This window comes from Porites lutea, chromosome 1, assembly GCF_958299795.1.
Source record: "Porites lutea chromosome 1, jaPorLute2.1, whole genome shotgun sequence".
Lineage (NCBI taxonomy): Eukaryota > Metazoa > Cnidaria > Anthozoa > Scleractinia > Poritidae > Porites > Porites lutea.
In genome coordinates, this window is record NC_133201.1 from 22,904,269 (window position 1) to 22,923,932 (window position 19,664).

Here is a 19,664-nt window from a genome sequence, read left to right on the forward strand (position 1 = left end):
ATTTGACCTGTAACATATGCTTTTTATGGGAATACACAACTCTCAGTTTTCTTACATAACGTTGTCTCAACAAGGGAGAATACATTTGACTACACATCTAAGGGACTGTCATAAAAAGAAGTTCCATTATATAATATTTCTAGCTGGCAAACATTTTAGAAGATAATCACCATTTTCCATGCTCCTTATAGCCATTCTGAAGCAAAGCCACAGGAACAACAACTTTTCAGAAAAGAAATGTTGCAAAATCTGTTGGAATTAATATAATGAAATAAAGTTGATTATTCAAAAGTGTCAACAACTTCAATACCAACAAGAACATGTGATTAAAGCCGAATTTACTTTTTTCCCCAGTGGATTCTAGTTTTCACACAATAAGATATATAAGATTCAAGAACATGTACAGTGTAGCTCCCAAAAACTGATATTTTACTAATATGGTATGTCTTGAACAATGACTTCAATACTAACTGTAAATTGGCATTTAAAATTTCAATAAAGACCTTTAGCATCAGGTTTTTCATACATGGGACACTGCAAACAGGTCTCAAATATGAGAACGTCAAGTGGTCTTCTGGTCGCGTTTGCAGTTTACAGTTCAAGTTTGAATGGCAGGAAGGGCTTACAGCAGTACTGTAGGTGACTTACAGGAATTTTTTTTGCCACTAACAATAATATTATTGTTCAGCCTTACATTTAAAAGCACGGAGCAGCTTTCTACACCACCCTCTGATGTGCTAGTTAGAGCTGGTGATAAACAATGGACGTCTGCCTAACGTTTAAAATCCAGGCAAAGTGAAACTACAAATGGGTGACTGCAGACTGCAGTTTGCAGTATCCCATGAAAAACTTATGCTAAAGGTATTTTTAATACCTATTGATGTTCTCCAACAGGAAATTATTTTGCTAACAATGAAAGATCTTAAGATTGAAGGATATTCAAAAAAAGATTTAAAGTTCAAGGATTTTCCATTGACTCAACTTAGATTCAAGAGCTTTTAAGAGGGTAGCTAAAATTCAAGAGCTTTTCATATCTTGTAAATGCTAGGTGTCCTGTGCACTAGGCCCAGTCTGCGCCGAGGTGTTGTCATTCGACACTAGGTCAAACCTCGGCATACATGTGATTTTATCGCTTGTTATTTTCGCTTTTATTTCTCGGATAAGGTCGTTTAACTAGACTCACATCGAAGGAATAGAACATTACGGAAGCATTACGGATATTTCAGCAGTTTTCAAGGTTACGGATAGAGACGCTTGTTTGTAAGGATTTCTTGTACGGTATTGTATTCGAACAGTGTGCTGAGCGTAGTTGATCGGATCGAATAAAACGTGGAATTGACATCGAATTGACGGCAGTTACAGTTTGACCTACAAACGAATCACATGGAAGGAGACAAGGAAGAAGATTTACAAGGGAAAGCGGAGTTCCCTGATGAAGAGAAGCTTTGCACTTGGCGCGAAGTCGATATGGATCTCGATACAATCTGCTCGTCACCTCGTGCGATATCGCCGCTGACCGGTTTATTGGCTCAAGAAACTCTCATGGACGTGCGAAAACGGATTCCTACAGAAAGGGGTAGGCAATTTGAGATTCAAAAGTTGAAGGAAAATCGGAAAACTGCACTTGCTAATTTAACTAAGTAGATGAACTTAGTCTCACCTTTGTTAACGGATTTTGAGAACGAAAAACAAGTGCGTACGGAAGTTGTTCATTTAGATCAGCTATTTGTTAAAGTGCAAGAAGCACATGACGCATATCTCAAGGCCTTAGATGATGATGATGAAATTAAATTAGCTCTTGAATGGTTTGGCACTCGTGATAAGGATGTGCTCCAGCTAAAGCAAAGGATTATTGGCTTTTTGGATGATGCAGATAAGCTACGTGGCGGTTTACGTGATACACACTCAGTGAAATCTAAGTCATCTCGTCGCTCAAGGCACTCCCTTTCCTCGGTAACATCTGCTAGGTTAAAGTTAATTGAAGCGAAAGCTAAAGCTGCAGCGTTAGAGGTTAAGGCATCATTTCTAAAAGAGAAACAAGCATTAAAAATGGCTACTGAAGAGCTTGAACTTAGGCAGCAAATCGCAGAGGCAAAGGCAGAAGAAAAAACTTATGAGAAATTCGAGGAGGAACAAAATATTGACGGAATGAATGAAAACTTGGAAGATGTTGAGGTTAAACTCACTTCTACTACCATCTCACCTGGGGTACAACCTAACGATCAGGCTACACTAAGGGTGCCTTCTGTGAAGTTCCAAAGTTCAGCTATTGTTGGTTCAACGACCACTCCTGTAACCACCCCAGCTTTAGTCAGTGCTGCTAGTATGAACCCAACTGCCCGACCCTTTGTTCCAAAGAGTGTTCCCATTAAGGAAGAAGAGTATAAGGACAAGTACGAAACCCCCACTGATTATAAGCTACCACATGTTAAAAGGGAATGTACGTGCAGTTTCGGAAAGATTCAAGCTCTGTGGAAGGTACAGGGTTAGATCAAAACTATCTTGACATTCAAAGGAAGCAGGCTGAACTTTCAGAAATGATTGTTACCCAACAGGCTAGGAGTCTCCTACCTAGTCACAAGCCACCTACGTTTTCGGGAGATGTTATGTCATACCCAGCATTCATAACAGCCTTTGAAACTCTCATAGAATCTAAGGTAGATGACTCTAATGAGCGCTTGTAATTCTTGGATCAATACACTAGTGGAAAGGCCAAGGAACTGATAAAGGGTTGTTTACAAATGAAAGGCGAAGATTCGTACAAGGAGGCTAGACGGCTTTTGAAGAAACATTTTGGTGACCCATACAAGATTGCAAGTGCATACTTCGCCAAGCTGTCGAGCTGGCCCGCTGTTAAGCCTAACGACGGAACAGGGTTACAAGAATTTTCTATTGTCCTTGAGCAAGCAAGGAACGCCATGACAGGCATGCAATACATGAACGACTTGAACACGGCCGATGTTATGCGCCAGTTATGGGAAAGGCTGCCGCGATATCTACGTAGTAAGTGGACTGAAAGAGTTAGCAGGATTAGGAGTGTCAAGGGACAGACAGCTAGCTTTAATGACTTTTGCCAATTTGTATCAGAGCAAGCCGATTTAGCGACAGACCCAATCTATTCCGAGGAAGGCATAAGTAAACCGATGAACGCAGTTGACAAGTACCATAAACAGAACGAACGCAAACCCAAGAGAGGAAGGGGTACCAACTTTGCAACAGGCTTGGCAGGAAAGAATGTAGGTGGAGGAAATTCTCACCCCATCAGCTGTACATTGTGCTCTAAGGCGCATCATCTGGACGAATGTGCTGAGTTTCTTAAAAAACCGCTAGTGGAGCGGAGAAACTTTATCAAACAGAAAGGCTTATGCTTTGGTTGCTATAGTTGTGAACACATTGCCAAGCTTTGCAAAGGTAAACGAACCTGTCAGATCTGCAATAAGAAACCAACGTCACTCCATGATTACAGTTGGAAATCAGAAGAGGTGAAAATGGAAAGTGGAAACGGCCAACATGAGAAACCGGAAGTCAGTAAAAGGAAAACGGAAGAGCGAGTCGTTAACGTGTGTACTGCAATTTGCAATTTGACAGATGCCGGTGATGTACCAGTTGCTATGGGTATTATCCCAGTATGGTTGTACCACAAGGACAATCCAAACAATAAGATATGTGTTTACGCCCTCCTTGATAATGTCAGTGGTGGAACATTCATTAAGGAAGACTCGTTAGGAAGGCTTGGTGTTAAAGGAAGTGAAACCAAACTATGCATGGTACCCAAGAAGTCGATACTAAAGCGGTAGATGGGCTAATGGCTTCCCACTTTCAAGAAAACGACGTTATCGTACCCCTACCGAGAACCTACGTCAGACAACGGATTCCAGCAGATCGTGATGAGATTCCTCGTCCCGAAGAGCTGCAAGGATGGTCACATTTGCAGATGGTTAGGAAACACGTACCTCCTTACATGGAAGACGTAGAAATAGGACTCCTGATCGGACTAAATTGCCCTAGTGCAGTGCGACCACGAGACATTGTTTGCGGGAATGAGAATGAACCCTATGCAGTGAGATCACTACTGGGATGGCACGTAAACGGTCCTGTTAACCAAAAGAGCAGTAAACAAGTACATTGTAACCGTATTCAGATTCTTAAGAGCAACACAGAGGATAACGTGAATGGGTACATCATTGCTAAGACAGAGATTAAGGAGCGGCTAACCCCTCAAGTGGTTTCTCGAATGTTTGAGGTGGACTTTGCTGGAAGGGAGCACGGAGTCGCATTATCAAGAGAAGACCGTCAGTTCCTGAAGATTGTAGAAGATGGAATCCATCATAGAGATGACATGCATTACGAGATGCCTCTGCCCTTTAGAGAAAAGAATGTACAGCTACCCAATAACCGTCCTCAAGCAGAGAAACGCCTGCACGGCCTTAAGAAGAGACTCCAAGGCGACGTAAGGTATCGTGCTGACTACGTCAGATTCATGACTGAAATCATAGAGAAGGGATATGCTCGAAAGGTCAAGGTTGAAGAGCTACCCCATCAAGAAGGAAAGGCCTGGTACTTACCTCACCACGGGGTTTACCACCCCAAAAAACCAGGCAGCATACGCGTAGTATTTGACTGTTCAGCTCGTTACCAGGGTGAATCGCTGAGTGGCCACCTATTGCAAGGGCCCGATCTAACAAACAAGCTCACTGGGGTGCTCACAAGATTCAGAGAGGAGAAGGTAGCCTTCATGGCTGACATAGAGAAAATGTTTTTTCAAGTCAAGGTTCCAAGGGAAGATCAGAACTTCCTTCGCTTCTTATGGTGGCCAAATTGAGATTTAACTCAAGAGCCTCAAGAGTACTGCATGACAGTGCACCTCTTTGGAGCTGGTTCATCTCCAGGGTGTTCTAACTTCGCCTTGAAACGTACAGCCGAAGACGGTGAAAGAGAGTTTGGTGCAAGAGCTGCCGAAACATTAAGGAAGAACTTTTATCTTGATGATGCTCTGAGTTCGGTACCGACAGAGAAGGACGCTGTAGAACTAGTACAAGCTGTTAAAGAGATGTGTGCAAAGGGAGGGTTCAAACTAACGAAATTTGTCAGCAACAGTAGAAAGGTGATGATGTCAGTACCTGCTGAAGACAGAGCAAAGGAGATCAAGGGCCTAGACCTAGGCAGTGACAAGTTACCAATAGAGAGAGCTTTGGGTGTAGAATGGTGCATTGAATCGGACGCATTCAAATTCAGGATAGAGTTGAAGGACAAGCCGTGCACCCGTAGGGGTATACTGGCAACTATAAGCTCGATCTTTGATCCTCTGGGGCTAATTGCGCCCGTCGTCCTTGCTGGAAAGCAGATACTTCAAGAGATCTGTCACGGAAAAGACTGGGACGAGCCAATCGAGGGAGAAGTTCTTGCCAAATGGGGAAGATGGAGAAGTCAGTTACCGCTATTAGAGCAGCTGAACATCCCAAGAAACTTTCAGCCTCCTGATTTTGGAAGCATTGCCACTGCTCAGCTACATAATATGTCAGATGCGTCTCAAGTCGGGTACGGACAATGTTCTTATCTCAGACTGGTTGATGAAAACGGAAGAATTCATTGTTCTCTTGTTATGGGGAAAGCTCGTGTTGCACCGTTGAAGACAGTCACTATTCCAAGACTTGAACTAACTGCCGCTACCGTTTCAGTAAGGGTTGCAAGCATGCTAAAAGAAGAGTTAGACTATGACGGACTCCAAGACTTCTACTGGACTGATAGTAAGGTCGTCCTCGGGTTCATCAACAATGAATCTCGAAGATTCCAAGTGTATGTTGCAAATAGAGTGCAATTCATCCGTGACCACACTTCACCAGACCAGTGGCGCTGCGTGGAGTCTGGATCCAACCCAGCAGATGAAGCATCGAGGGGGATGAACGCTAAGGAGTTTATGCAAAGGTCGCAGTGGATTAAGGGCCCAGACTTCTTGTGGCAGACGGAAGATCACTGGCCTCAACAAGACTCATACGAAAACAAGGTCGACCACAATTCTCCTGACGTTAAAAGTGTTACCGCTAACGCGACAGTGATTGAAGAACATGAAAACATGTTAAGCAGATTCAAAAGATTCTCCAAGTGGCAAGTCCTAAAGGGCGCAGTTGCGCTTTGTATGGAATACAAACGACGTCTCAAGATGAGAGCCAGTAAAGCAGACAAGAGACCTCTAACTGTTGACGGTCCTCAAGTTAATGGACGAAGCCGCGAATGTGAAGGTTGCCCGGCTACTTCCTTTATGGTCAGAGACCTTGAACAAGCAGAAACAGAAATTCTCAAGCTGGTGCAAGCGAATTATTTCGATAAAGAAATCAAGATTCTGATAGATTTCCAAACCCAGACCGGAAGTGTGCCTAAAGATCGTCATCATGATAAGGAAAGGAAAGCAGTTTTGAAGAAAAGTAGCAGCCTTAACGCCCTTGACCCATAACTGGATGCCAGCGGAATGTTGAGAGTCGGAGGACGGATAAAGAAGGCTAACCTCTCAGACAGCCTTAAGAACCCTGTCATCTTACCCAAGACTGGTCATATTACAGAGCTGGTCCTCCGTCACGCCCATGAGAAAACTCACCACAGCGGAAGAGGTCTCACCTTAAACGAACTTTGTTCGAGTGGTTACTGGATTATCAATAGAAATGCTGCGGTCAGACACTTCATATCAAGGTGCGTCACGTGTCGACATCTCCGTGGTACTTTTGGAGAACAGAAAATGGCCAACCTCCCAAGTTCCCATGTTGAACCTGCGCCACAGTTTTCATACTGTGCAGTGGACTACTTTGGTCCGTGGTATGTCAAAGAAGGCAGGAAAGAAGTTAAAAGGTACGGAGCCCTATTTACTTGTTTGGCCAGTCGTGCGGTACATATCGAAGTAGCCCACTCCATAGAAACAGATTCATTCTTACAAGCATTACGGCGCTTTACCTGTCGTAGAGGACCCATAAGAGAACTTCGCAGTGACCAAGGGACTAATTTTGTTGGGGCCGAAAACGAGTTAAAGGCAGCACTTCGAGAAATGGATGATGAGAAAATTAAGGCAGAGTTGCTTAAGGAGAACATTGATTGGATCAGAAATCCTGCTACTGCAAGTAATTTCGGAGGCGTTTGGGAACGACAAATTCGGTCCGTGCGGAACATCATGGCAGCACTTATGAAACAGCATGGTCACAGCTTAAACGACGAATCGTTGCGAACTCTGTTATGTGAAGCTGAAGCTGTTGTCAACAGTCGTCCTCTGACTACCGAGACCTTAGGTGATCCGCTCTCACCGTTGCCACTATCGCCAAGTACCCTTCTCACTGGTAAAACCAAGCTCATTCTCCCCCCTCCAGGAAAGTTTCAACGACAAGATACTTACTGCAAACGTCGATGGAGGCGCGTACAGCATATTGCTAACGAATTCTGGAATAGATGGAGTAAAGAATATCTTCAGATCCTACAGTTGAGACAAAGTGGACACACAAGAGAAGAAACTTCACGGAAGGCGACTTTGTTCTATTAAAGGACAACAATTCTTGTAGGAATAAGTGGCCTATGGCTAAAGTGCTTACCACACGTCGTGATGATGAAGGCCAAGTCAGATCGGTGACTGTTCAAACCGGAACTGGATCAGTTTTGGATCGACCAGTCAATAAACTTGTGCTGTTGCTAGAGTCACCGAAGGATAGACCGGGAATCCCCGACGAGGAGCCTGAGGAACTGTGATGTTACAGAAACAGGATATCTAGACTACTTTGGTCCGTGGTATGTCAAAGAAGGCAGGAAAGAAGTTAAAAGGTACGGAGCCCTCTAGAACGCTTAGCAATTCTAGTATTCTAAACGAGTTAGAGTAAGATTTGTTTTGGCTAAAATGACAAACATTTTAGGGGAGCCATGTAAATGCTAGGTGTCCTGTGCACTAGGCCCAGTCTGGGCCGAGGTGTTGTCATTGGACACTAGGTCAAACCTCGGCATACATGTGCTTTTATCGCTTGTTATTTTCGCCTTTATTTCTCGGATAAGGATTGTTTAACTAGACTCACATCGAAGGAATAGAACATTACGGAAGCATTACGGATATTTCAGCAGTTTTCAAGGTTACGGATAGAGACGCTTGTTTGTAAGGATTTCTTGTACGGTATTGTATTCGAACGGTGTGCTGAGCGTAGTTGATCGGATCGAATAAAACGTGGAATTGACATCGAATTGACGGCTGTTACATATCTTTATGAACTAGGCATCATCTGTGGTATCACAAAACAATGTGAAAATGACATGATGAGCTTCCTAACCTTTCTATAAAAAGAGTTGTTAGTTTAGTTCTAACAATATTTAAGAAGGTGACAATATTAGTTTCAAGTACTGTAGTGTTGAGATGTATGATTACATAAAAAAATAAAGTACTAAAAAAAGAAAAATATAAAGCTAACTTGATGTAGCATGACCATGCCTGTAATGGGAAGTAGCCTTTGAATATAACTGATGCTGTAATGAGTGTGCTGCTTCAAAGCCTTGATTTGAATACTCCCTCAAGCTGAGTTGGTTTCTAAACAATGTTCAATGGTGATGTGGCCATAATCACCAGTGCCCAGGTTGCAGCCAAACACTTCCCTTAAAAGGAATCCCCATTCTTTGCACTAAAAGAAAAAAGAGGCATATTTCCATGGGTGTTAAACTGTCAAAATCAACATTGAAGACTGTGCAGTAACTGACGGCGGGTCTAAAATACAAGTAACTTTTCCACAGGTCAGAGTACAGTTCACCATGATACAGACAAATGAATAGAATTAAAAGTGTTTGCAAGCCCTAAAGTCTTAACAAAATGCTCTATTAGATAGAGGGGAAGCTGTGTGGTATGGCAATTCATCTATGGAGCAGTGACATGTACTTCTTACCTGTGGAATGTGACCTGTACTTTGTGAATATCTTAAACATTTTTTTTACTTTTAAAATAATAATGTATGTGCCTCATTCTATAATCAAACTTTAAGTATTGTTTAAAAGACCAGCATGAGTGTATTTCCAGGTTCTGATTATACATGACTGCAAATTTTTTGAACGGCTTCGAAATTTCTGATATTAGATCTTGCACTAATATTTACATCTGTTTTCTTTTTGATCTAAAAAATTGGATGTAAAGTTTAGCCGTGCTTTTATCAGATAGACACTCATTAAGCATTTCTTTCTTTTGTTTTTTCTTTATGGATTATTAATGAGTTTTTGAATGTCAGTTAAAGTGACTGGAAATTATTTTTGAATTTCTCGTCATGCAATGGCTTTTAATTGCTGGTCTCTGGTGAAAGATTTACAAGAAACTCCACTACAGCTGTATTAACCTTCTTGTCTAAATTTATTATTGTAATAGTTTTAGACATTATGCATATTTTTCATTAAGAGGACTTCTTTTCAAATAGTACTTTACACTTTTACTAAAAGTGAATTACCTGACACATACCTGTATGTCAACAATTTCAATTAAATCTTGCTGATCTTCCTCGAAGGCACTACTTTTAATAACTTCAGTAATGTCTTTTCAGTCAGTGTAAACCTGAAATCAAAATGAATAATTATATGGAAAGCCCAAATTACAATCTGAAACGAGGTGTTTTAAGTTAAGGGGAAACTGCCTATCTCATTTTTTTCATAAGAGCATGCAGTGACCTTCCCTTGTGCCTGTGTTTTGTAACTGCCACTTGTTAAAGTTACGAATTTTGTTCAAAAAAGCAAAATCAGCTTGACTAGTTTTAACTTAACGTGTCTGGATTTTGCGCCATATCTTATTTCTCATAAAACTGTCCAATGTGTCTTCCACTTAAGTAAAAAAAAGACTTGATGATTTGATTACATGTACCTTTAAAAAAAATGGTAGAACACTTCTGTTGCATATTCAGCTAGCTGAGAAAGATCAGCATTGTCCACCTTCTGCCTTTTCTTTCCTCGTTTCGCTTTAGCAACCGACCCACCAACACACTTCTCTGACAGCTCCACATAACCTTTCCTCGATTTCACGTAGCCTGCCCTACCAGAATTAGTAGTTATCTAGGGATGAAGATAAGCCTCATTGGTGGATAGGTAAGGATAGTTTAGGGATAGGTAAATCATTGATGTGGATAAGTGCCTAGTCTATGACGTCACCTCGGAAAGAAGTGCCTTCCTCCATACTAATTAAGTGCCTAGTCAGTGTCTTCCTGCATACAAATTCGGGATAGGTTTACTAATGAGCGTCACTCTACTACAATAGGGACAATAGGCTTGCCTAGACTTGCCCGGGCTCTTTTAACCCTGATTGGATAGTAAACAATCTATTATGTGTTCAACATAAAAGTGCGCTCTCCGTTCAGCATTTTATTATTGTCACAAACTCCAGTAAATAATATTTTTGAGCGGATAGCTTCCAAACATACTAGTCAACGGTCCGAAAACATTACTCGACTTAAAACTATTCACTGTGACCAAAGATAAATATTTTTATTCTACAAAACCATTGATTCTGTTTTGTCAATATAATTCAACCTTCAAACGTTTCTAGACTGTGGTATCGAGCGTTAACCATTAAGAGGTTGGCCTTTTTCCTTTTAGACCTGTTTCATACGAAACAAAACGAACGCAAGCGAACTGTATTTTATTATTCATCGAAAACTAATTTAATATACACTGAGCCAACATGAACGCTTGTCGCATAAATTATCCACGGGAATCAACTCAATTATATATAAACAATGGTGGGATTAATACAAGCGTGCTACAACCAGACTACACCTTTTTTTCGGTTTAAAAATACATTTATTGATAACAAAGCCATCAAAGTGTTACAACAATAGATGAATAGACAGAGTTCCGGCTTAGTCTTCGGGAACAGTTTGTTTGACAAACAATCGATTGAGTAAGAATTTCCGCTTATCGATGGCAAGTTCTGTCTATTCCAGCCAGTCATATCCTTCTGTGTCTTTGAGATCTTGGCGGGTTTCCATCACTTTTCGGAATGTCGGATCTTTCTTCATTGCATGCATCCACTGTAAAAACTCTAAGAACACTTTTCTCAATTCCTTTCTATATACTGGAAGCAAAGCATTTTCAGCTTTAATGCGGGCCACTTCAGGCGAGTCTCCGTTTTGTTCATACTCGTTGATCAGAGCTTCGAGTTGGGTTTCGTGGCGATTACAAACTTCATTTTGAATGCGTGACCAAGGATCTACATGCTCCTCCTCCTCCTCTCCGGAAGAGTCCATTTCTTCGCTAGATTGAGAACTTTGAGATTATTGTTCGCTTTCTTGTGAGCTTTCAATATCGTCGTCATCATCTTCAAAATTTCCATATCCTTTTTGAACGAAGTGATTATAATTGCTGAACATTGTGATCCGAACTGCACGAGGTTTAAGAACTGACTGAATCAGAAACAGCGGCTTGCTTCTTTTATAGCTATCGATGGAGGCACGGCTGCAAAGCACAACGGAACTCTATGAACTTTCATTGCACCCCTCCTGTACCCTTTCTGTACCCCTACTGTACCCCTCCTGTACCCTTCCTGTACCCCTACTGTACCCCTCCTGTACCCCTACTGTACCCCTCCTGTACCCCTACTGTACCCCTCCTGTACCCCTACTGTGCCCTTCCTGTACCCCTACTGTACCCCTCCTGTACCCCTCCTGTACCCCTACTGTACCCTTCCTGTACCCTTCCTGTACCCCTCCTGTACCCCTACTGTACCCCTCCTGTACCCCTCCTGTACCCCCTACTGTACCCTTCCTGTACCCCTCCTGTACCCCTCCTGTACCCCTACTGTACCCTTCCTGTACCCTTCCTGTACCCCGACATCTTTGGCTCTCGTCGAGTTTACCCAAGTATCAACAAAACCTTAAAACCAGAGGGAGAGGTGGAATCGATCCCCCCAAAAGATCTTATTGTGCCCCCGAAATACTCTCTCCTCCGCAGAGGCTCCCGCTGGGTATCCCCATCAAAATATCAATTATCGAAAAAATAGAAAGCGCGCGGGGGACGATCGGAAGAGGGAAACGGCGGGAGCCTCTGCCATATAATGTATCCAAGATGGCGCCTAATTTCCGAGGAAGACTGGATCTAGGAGGTGTTCCTCATAAATATTTACAACATGGCAGAACATACAGTCCGACAAGAAGAGGAAGCTGTCTCGCTTTCTGAACGACCTTTACAGAGAGCAAAGCAAGGCGGAAAAACCACTTGCTGGAAATGTTTTCAGGACGCCAGTGTTACTAATTTCTTCGCCAAGGGAGCCGGAATGATCCAGCATTTTCGTACTATGCCCTGAAACATCAATGTAGACGAAGTGCGATGCAAGACCCTTTTCCAGCAACTTCACGGCAAGGAATCGGCAGATGCCATCGCGCGCTTAAGCAGATTTCGCTTAGAAACGGTTAGTAGCTCCTTATTTTGTTTACCTCAACACGATACTTAAACATCTTTTTTCCTTTCGATTTAATCGAGTGATGAAAGATGTGTTATCCTCTGCAGTTGTGTACTGTTGGTAGTTACTCAGAGTATAATGTGAGCGTGGAGGAACAAGGTGTATTTGGAGCCAAAATTGTTGCCAAAACAAGAAGAGAAGCGGCAAAGCTATACGGTTTAATTTTACACCACTGTGGGAAACTGAGAGCTCTTGGAGACCGACCATGTGTTGTTCAAGTGGAAGAAGTTGGCAACTCTACTAGCAGACAAAGCTTTCGCACGTGGTTTGCTGGGGACAAAATTTACGTCGAGTGTTTTATTCCAGGCAGAAGGGTAAATAAATATTGCCTTTGGTTGTTCCTTTATTTAAAATACAATATTGTCAGTCTAAGATGGATGGTATTAACAATTCTGTTGTGTGAATTCGGTGTATCCCACATTTTACTTTTATGTTTAAATGTCAAGTCATGTTTTTTCATTTTTTAATTATTATTCCCTTTCTGGTAAAGACTTAAAGACTAAGGAAGTTGCGACTTATAATCAATATTATTATTTTTAATACTGCATACACTTGCAATTACCCAAGGTGACACCCCCTTGTTTGCCCAAAACTCTGTATTCACTGGGGAGTATACTTTTGGATCCAAGAGCCCGCTGGAAGTTTTGCAGACTGTTTTTGGCCACACCAACTTCAGGCCAGGGCAGTGGAATGCTATTTCAAAAATTTTATCTGGCAAAGATGTGATTGTTGTCATACCAACTGGTGGTGGGAAGACAGTGGTATATACACTACCTTGCATTATGGCGCCCGGATTGGCCATTATAATTTCACCAATCTTGATGCTGATGTGTGACCAGGTTGCAAGACTTAGAGGGTATGGGATAAACACGTGCTACTATAACACCCTTTTAAGTGATGATGATAGGAAAAATATACTCCACAATTTAAAGCAGCCCGATTGTCAGTACCAGTTTGTATTTATTAGCCCTGAAGCTGTAATTACAGACAGCTTCCAAAGTTGTCTGGACGCTTTAAGATGTGAAAATAGACTGAAAATGTTTGTTGTGGATGAAGCCCATTGTATAGATACCTGGGGAAAGGACTTTAGACCTGCCTACCAACAACTGGGTATTTTGAGAAAGTATGGATTGCCATTTGTTGCCCTTACTGGTACAGCAATAAAACAGACTTTATCGATTATCAGCACAGCACTTCAGATGGAAAACCCCGAAGAAGTGAGACTGCCATGTCGTAGAAATAACCTCTGCTCTTCCGTGATCGCTAAAAAGGAATAAAGGCCAAAGATCAAGTAGCACAGATAGTAAGCAGTGATTTTGATGGTCTGTGTGGAATTGTTTACTGTGCTCGCCAAGCAGACACTGTTGAAATGGCCTTTGAGTTGAAGGAAAGGGGCATTCCTGCAACATACTACCATGTAGGAATGGAAGGTGGTGAACGTATTCGAAATGCTAACATGTGGCTTGAAGACAAAATCAAAGTAATGTGTTGCACTAATGCCTTTGGGATGGGAATTGATAAGAAGGGTGTCAGGTTTGTCATACACCTTACTCTTCCATCATCACTGGAGGATTACGTCCAGGAATCAGGAAGAGGAGGTCGCGATGGTGACAATTGTTCCTGTATTCTGCTTTTTCGCTTTGCTGATAGGTCATTTCATCTGCGAAATGTAGCTGCCATGTCTTTTAGTGAGGACAGTTTAACGCTCCTAAATTCCCTTACAGACTTCTGCATGCAAACCTCACTCTGTAAACAACAATTCGTCGCAAGATATTCTGATGAGAATCTGGGTGAGGCATGTAACTGCTGTGATATCTGTCAAGAAGACAGTTTCCAGGAACAAAAGGACTTGACGCTTCATGCGAGAAACATCATTGATTGTTTACGCCAAATCAGTGCACTTGAAGGAAAACCAAAACTGACTGACTTGGCAATGACTTATATGGGGTCAAAGGCCAAAACGATCATTACACAAAGATTTAACACAGTCGCACAGTATGGAAAGGGGAAAGACCAATTTCTAAATGTGAACAATGCAACTAAATTTATCCAGTTTCTGATTTTTAAAGGATTCATAAAAGAAAACATTAGAAGTCTTGAAGAGAGGATGACAATTAATTATCTAACTTTTGGGAATGTTGTAGAGTTGGTTGATGGTAGATGCCAAGTGTTCTTCAACTTGTAAAGCGTGGCTCTCTTAGAATAGATGATAAACAATGCGACAAAACCGTGAACTTTTGAAATTTCTCGGGAATGTTTATTGTGTTATGACCAATCACAGCAAAGACCAGGACACCGGAACTGGCCACAAAACCACAAACTAATAAATAACCAATTACCGTTGCTACTTGTGGTTAGTTTTCTCATGCCTGATTGGCTTTTTTCTTGTATAACAATAACATTCCTAAAATATTTCTGGTGTTCACTGTTTTCCTGGTTTGACTGTATGAGTAATATTTTACCATCAGGAGGCTGTTAGAAAGCAACAGTGGTAACAAGTTGCATGTACATGAATTATGGGTAATAGCTCTTAAGACAGCTACCCTTGAATGTGTGCTGACCTCACAAAAGGCAATTAATTGCTTTGTGTATTCAAAAAGTGTAAAGTCAAAAATCCCAACACCACCCCTCAACTCTAAAAAAATCTGATGCAGTCCCTTAGTTCAAAGTCATTTATTGAGATAATATTTTATAAAATACAAAGTGAACTACATCAGGATCCTGACTGTATATTATTAAACAGTGTGGAAAAAAAATTTATAATGTTATTGTTACACCCAGCAAGAGCCCAGTGGGTTGATTCTGTGGTGGTGGGTCTGTGCTTATTTTGGTTACTCTTGGAGAAATTTAAAGCAGCCCAATGGCCTTGCCCAGCTTATGATTACTAAGGGAAAACTAAGATTTCCCAGAGTGCCAGTAATGAAAGTAAGGAGCCAGAGAACAATGGACACTGCATATGTGTAACTTCTGTTTGTTAACCCTTTTTACAATGGGTAAAGAAAGGTTTTAACCGTTTAAGTCCCAATACAAATGAATAGTGACCAACATCAATTTTCTCCTGAAAAAATCAATAGACAATCAAAGGGAAAGGTTATGAGAATTCACAAAATGTCACCGAAAGGAAAATGCTATGATCTTTTTTCAAATTCTCTCAACTCATTCTTTAAGGAAATATATATAGATCAGTTTGGAGAATTTATATGAGGATATTGGGGCTTAAAGGCGTAACAATTGAATGAATTCTCCATATCAGTACCATACATGAAGCAGATTGAATCAAAATATCACTTGTGAAAGCATTAACACTGTACATTTGATAATTATTAATAATATTTGGCCTTGCTCTTTTTCGTGAATAAATGTAGGGAAAGGTCATCAATTATGGGAGGAAAAGAGGGATACCCTGCAATTTTTTTTTCAATGCAAATGAAGATAGACTTAAGCCTGAAATTAATGGCTTTCAGAAGGCAGTTTTTTCTGTACGCATAACACTTGTTTATAGTTGAACTCATCATTACAAGCATTCTTATTGAGGTTTTAGTCATTGTGAACATTCAGATCAAGCTTTTAATACCTGCGAAGTCAGGTAGAGAGGAAGAGAGCAGCTGGAGTTCCTACTGTATGAAAGTCAAGGGCACCAAGAAAAACTAATGCCTTGGCATATTTTATAGCCCAATCCCCTCCTTTTCTCCAATAAACGTTTTCTGGGAATTCCTCACCCACTTTCCTCTCCCAAAATTAATTACCAGTCCATACTCATTGCTGTAAATGGCTACATGTAAGAAAAACACTTCCATCTGCTGCTGTTGGTCTCTTCAGTAAGACAAGTACTCATGACTGATAAAAATGCTTTGAAAACATACTTGTAAATGCATATGTTATTTTTTTAAAAAAACTGGCATTTTCCAATGATTAAAATAGTGATTGCACGTGATTTCTTCTTGCTTACTTTTTATGACTAACTTGCTCTATTGAGACTACATGCCCCGTAGTGAAGAGTTTGGTTGTTGATATTGCAACAAAACACTGTTACGAGATAGCTGAAATAGTCATAGCATGACTGTTCCCAGCCAGGAGCTTATGATAACATACATTTGGTACATGTAGAATGTGAAGAGAAAAAAGCACACCGTCCTATTGGCTGAGACAAAAGAAGGTTAATGTGAATATCAACATCCAAAATCTCCTCTTTAACCTTTCACCCTCACAGTATAATTATGATGGAGGTTCTTCTACATTTTGAGTCTGTGCACAAACTCCTGCGGTACTTAAGACATGGAAAGGGGTAAGAACTCCCAATTATTTTACAGAACAATTTTTTTGTCAGGTTCAAATCAAATTCAAAGTTGCGTCTCCATTACCTTTCATAAAATCACTTACATGGCAAAATGAAAGTTACTTTAATCTGTAATACACAATTTGCAACCGGGGAAAAACCATTAAGCAACTCCTAATAACCAGATTCTAGTCTTTTTTCCTTTTTTCTGCATAACAATAATATTTCCGTTTGAAATCATTACTTAATTACCTACAACAACGCGATTCTCCACTTTAAAACAGTGTTGGTTTTACAAATTATGATGACAATATTTCATACCTTAAATCTGGAAAGCTCTCAAAGAGCTTTGCCTTAAAGTTCTCTTTTATTTTTGCCTGTCCCTTTTCCACCACTTTGATCAGGTTCTTGGGAATCTTTCCTTCTGTGCTTCCCTTCTGATCAACTGGGTAGCATTCCACTTCCTTGCGGCCGCTGTTTGTGAAAAATCCTTTTTGTAGACAAAACCATGCTCCCTTAAGCTGATCAGGAAAGGCTGTTTGCTCAGAGTGTCGTGATGTATGATGCACATCGAATCCATCTTTACCCATGTAGGAAGCTCTCACCATTTTCAACATGTCAATGTTCGCCATCAGTCTTTCACACATGGTCACAGTTGTGTGTCCATTAGCATACTTCTTTAGGGGCTGCACAACTTCCGATTCTACAAAACCATCAAGCTCAATACCATGTCCTTTTTTCCCACTAAGGTTGACAGAACAGTTCTGCTGCAATAACCTTCTTGTTGCAAGTGGCCATTTTGCGAGAAAATTGACAACATGACGGAAAACTTCTGTGTAATAATTTCTAAATCCAAGTTGCGCATAAATTGGTAATTGTGCTTGGTACACAACTTCACGTGCATAGCCATCTCCGTATGCAGTTGATGCATCATACAATTTCTGAAGTGGACCATAAACAAGAAATGTGGTTGACCGGTGCTGGAAAGAAACATCATTTTCAGATGATTCTGAAATCCAGTCCTTAAATTTGTCCAAAAGCAACGTACTCACATCTGCAGCACCCCGCAATTCCTGCTGAACTGGAAATGACTCACTCTCTGAAAATTCCAAAGCTGCAGCAATACCATAGGCCTTGCAGACATCACGGATTGCCTCCCTTACTTGGATGAGGTTATTCTCCTGAAATTTCTTTTTCTTAAATAATTCAGAGGTCAATTTCTTTCTTTTCATAACCTCTAACAGGATGTAATGAAGACCTGATGACCCATGGACTTTGAATGCTGCTTCACAAAAGTAGCCTTTATTGTGAAGGTCACCAGGACAAAGACCAACCCATTTGTAGGAACCTGACCTGGACATAGCAGCACTGTTTGTCTTGCAAGTTCCTACATCCCCAACAACAGGCGTGACAAATCCACGACAAGAACGATTAACCTCTGTTTGAGTGTCAACACTGTCCCCTCCACTACTGCCACCTTTAGAAAATGTGCTATCAATCAGACGGATCAATTCATTTTCATCTTCTGACTCATCCTGATCCTCAGAAAATATCTGCAAAATTTCAGCATGCTGCAGCCTTTCAGCCATGCACAATGGAGAGGGAATACTTGTGAACAATGGACCAGAATATCTTGCTCCTGATTCCACTAGGAATTTACAAATGGTTGTATTCTTGTGTAACACTGCAAGACTCAAGGAAGTAATGCCACATCCCTCTCTGCTATTCACTTCGAGACCCATATCAACCAAACATTTAGCAAAACTATCATGACCCTGTTCTACAGCGATATGAAGGAGAGATCGTTTCAAGTGGTCTTTTACATTTACCTTTAGTTTATGCTCAGGGCTGTTAACAAAGGCCAGGTAGCTCTCCTCACTGTTTGATACAATTGTGTCAGACAGCTTAGAAGATATACAGTTAAAGACCTCCCAGAAAGGTTTGTCCTCTGTTTCAAACCGCCGACGCTCACCCTCAAGAGTTGTCGCAGAACATTCTGTTGAATCGTGTTCAGCTACCCCTGGACACTCCTCTTCAGTCTCCAACTCTTCATCAGTAGCCCCATCAATTTCTCTTTCTCGGCTGCGCAACTGCCTTTCCAACTCGCCCATATTACTTTGATGGTTGTGCTGACTAATAAGCAATTCAAAGTGAGATCTAGCCGAGTGAACATCAAATGTACCTGACACAGAATCAAATGGAAGGTACTCTGGACCCTTCTTTTCATTCGGTAATGAAAAATCTATTGCAAGTTGATCAAGAATACTCATTGTTCCAACAACTGTGCTGTTATCTTCAAGAGATAAAGGTAAAACATGGACATTACTCTTTGTAACTGGACTTCTACAACTAACAAGGTCAGTATCCTTTGGGACTTTGATCTTGTATCTCGCTTGAGTATTCCAGTCAGCATTTGAAATGAAAGAATTGAGCTCTGATTCAGTCATGTCCTTAAGCTTTTTTCTGCTTGGTGGCAATTTGTTCAATGCATCATCAAGAACTTCCAGCAAAAAAGCATCAACAGCACTTTCCAAAACATCTGTTTTTCCTTGATCACTCTGGATAAAGATGTCACTGGGATTTAAAAGGAGCACATTCTTCTGAGGTTTGACTGAAGCATCTTTGTCTTGGAGGATGTTTTCTAAACCCTCTACATTTGGAATCAGTACAGCTTGACCTGTAAAGTTCCACATCATAGGGCCAATGTACTTAAATAGCCGCAAGTGTTTGTGCTTTCCTCTGTACATGTTGATATTATCAAACATTAAGATTACTGGAGAATCCGTGGGAGTTTGTTTAGAAATTTCTTCTTGTTTCTTAGCTTTGCGGCCATCAAAAAACTTCATTGCCTTCTCCCAGCTAACAGTTAAACCAAGATGATTCAGCATTCCAATAAATCGCATACCAGCTCCAAAGGATATACACAGACAAGTAAACAAGATTTTAAAATCA

General features: G+C 41.0%; 3 protein-coding genes and 1 pseudogene across 3 annotated transcripts; all 4 read left to right on the forward strand.

Annotated features, from left to right (window-relative positions):
• The first annotated feature begins 3,805 nt into the window (after positions 1-3,805).
• On the forward strand, positions 3,806-4,822 carry LOC140926535 (uncharacterized). The gene has a single exon (XM_073376265.1). It carries the CDS (start codon positions 3,806-3,808, stop codon positions 4,820-4,822), a length of 1,017 nt encoding a protein of 338 aa, XP_073232366.1.
• A 30-nt stretch (positions 4,823-4,852) lies between these two features.
• LOC140926545 (uncharacterized) lies at positions 4,853-6,451 on the forward strand. The gene has a single exon (XM_073376275.1). The coding sequence runs from the start codon at positions 4,853-4,855 to the stop codon at positions 6,449-6,451; it is 1,599 nt and encodes a 532-aa protein (XP_073232376.1).
• A 15-nt stretch (positions 6,452-6,466) lies between these two features.
• LOC140926555 (uncharacterized) lies at positions 6,467-7,519 on the forward strand. Its single transcript, XM_073376286.1, has one exon. The coding sequence runs from the start codon at positions 6,467-6,469 to the stop codon at positions 7,517-7,519; it is 1,053 nt and encodes a 350-aa protein (XP_073232387.1).
• Positions 7,520-12,987: 5,468 nt separating this feature from the next.
• On the forward strand, positions 12,988-15,457 carry LOC140946814 (probable ATP-dependent DNA helicase RecS; annotated as a pseudogene).
• The last annotated feature ends 4,207 nt before the right edge of the window (positions 15,458-19,664 follow it).

What these genes read in the sequence shown, in the direction of transcription:
- LOC140926545 (XM_073376275.1), top strand. Translation starts at nt 4,853, where the DNA reads ATGACAGTGCACCTCTTTGGAGCTGGTTCATCTCCAGGGTGTTCTAAC.
- LOC140926555 (XM_073376286.1), top strand. Translation starts at nt 6,467, where the DNA reads ATGTTGAGAGTCGGAGGACGGATAAAGAAGGCTAACCTCTCAGACAGC.
- LOC140926535 (XM_073376265.1), top strand. Translation starts at nt 3,806, where the DNA reads ATGGCTTCCCACTTTCAAGAAAACGACGTTATCGTACCCCTACCGAGA.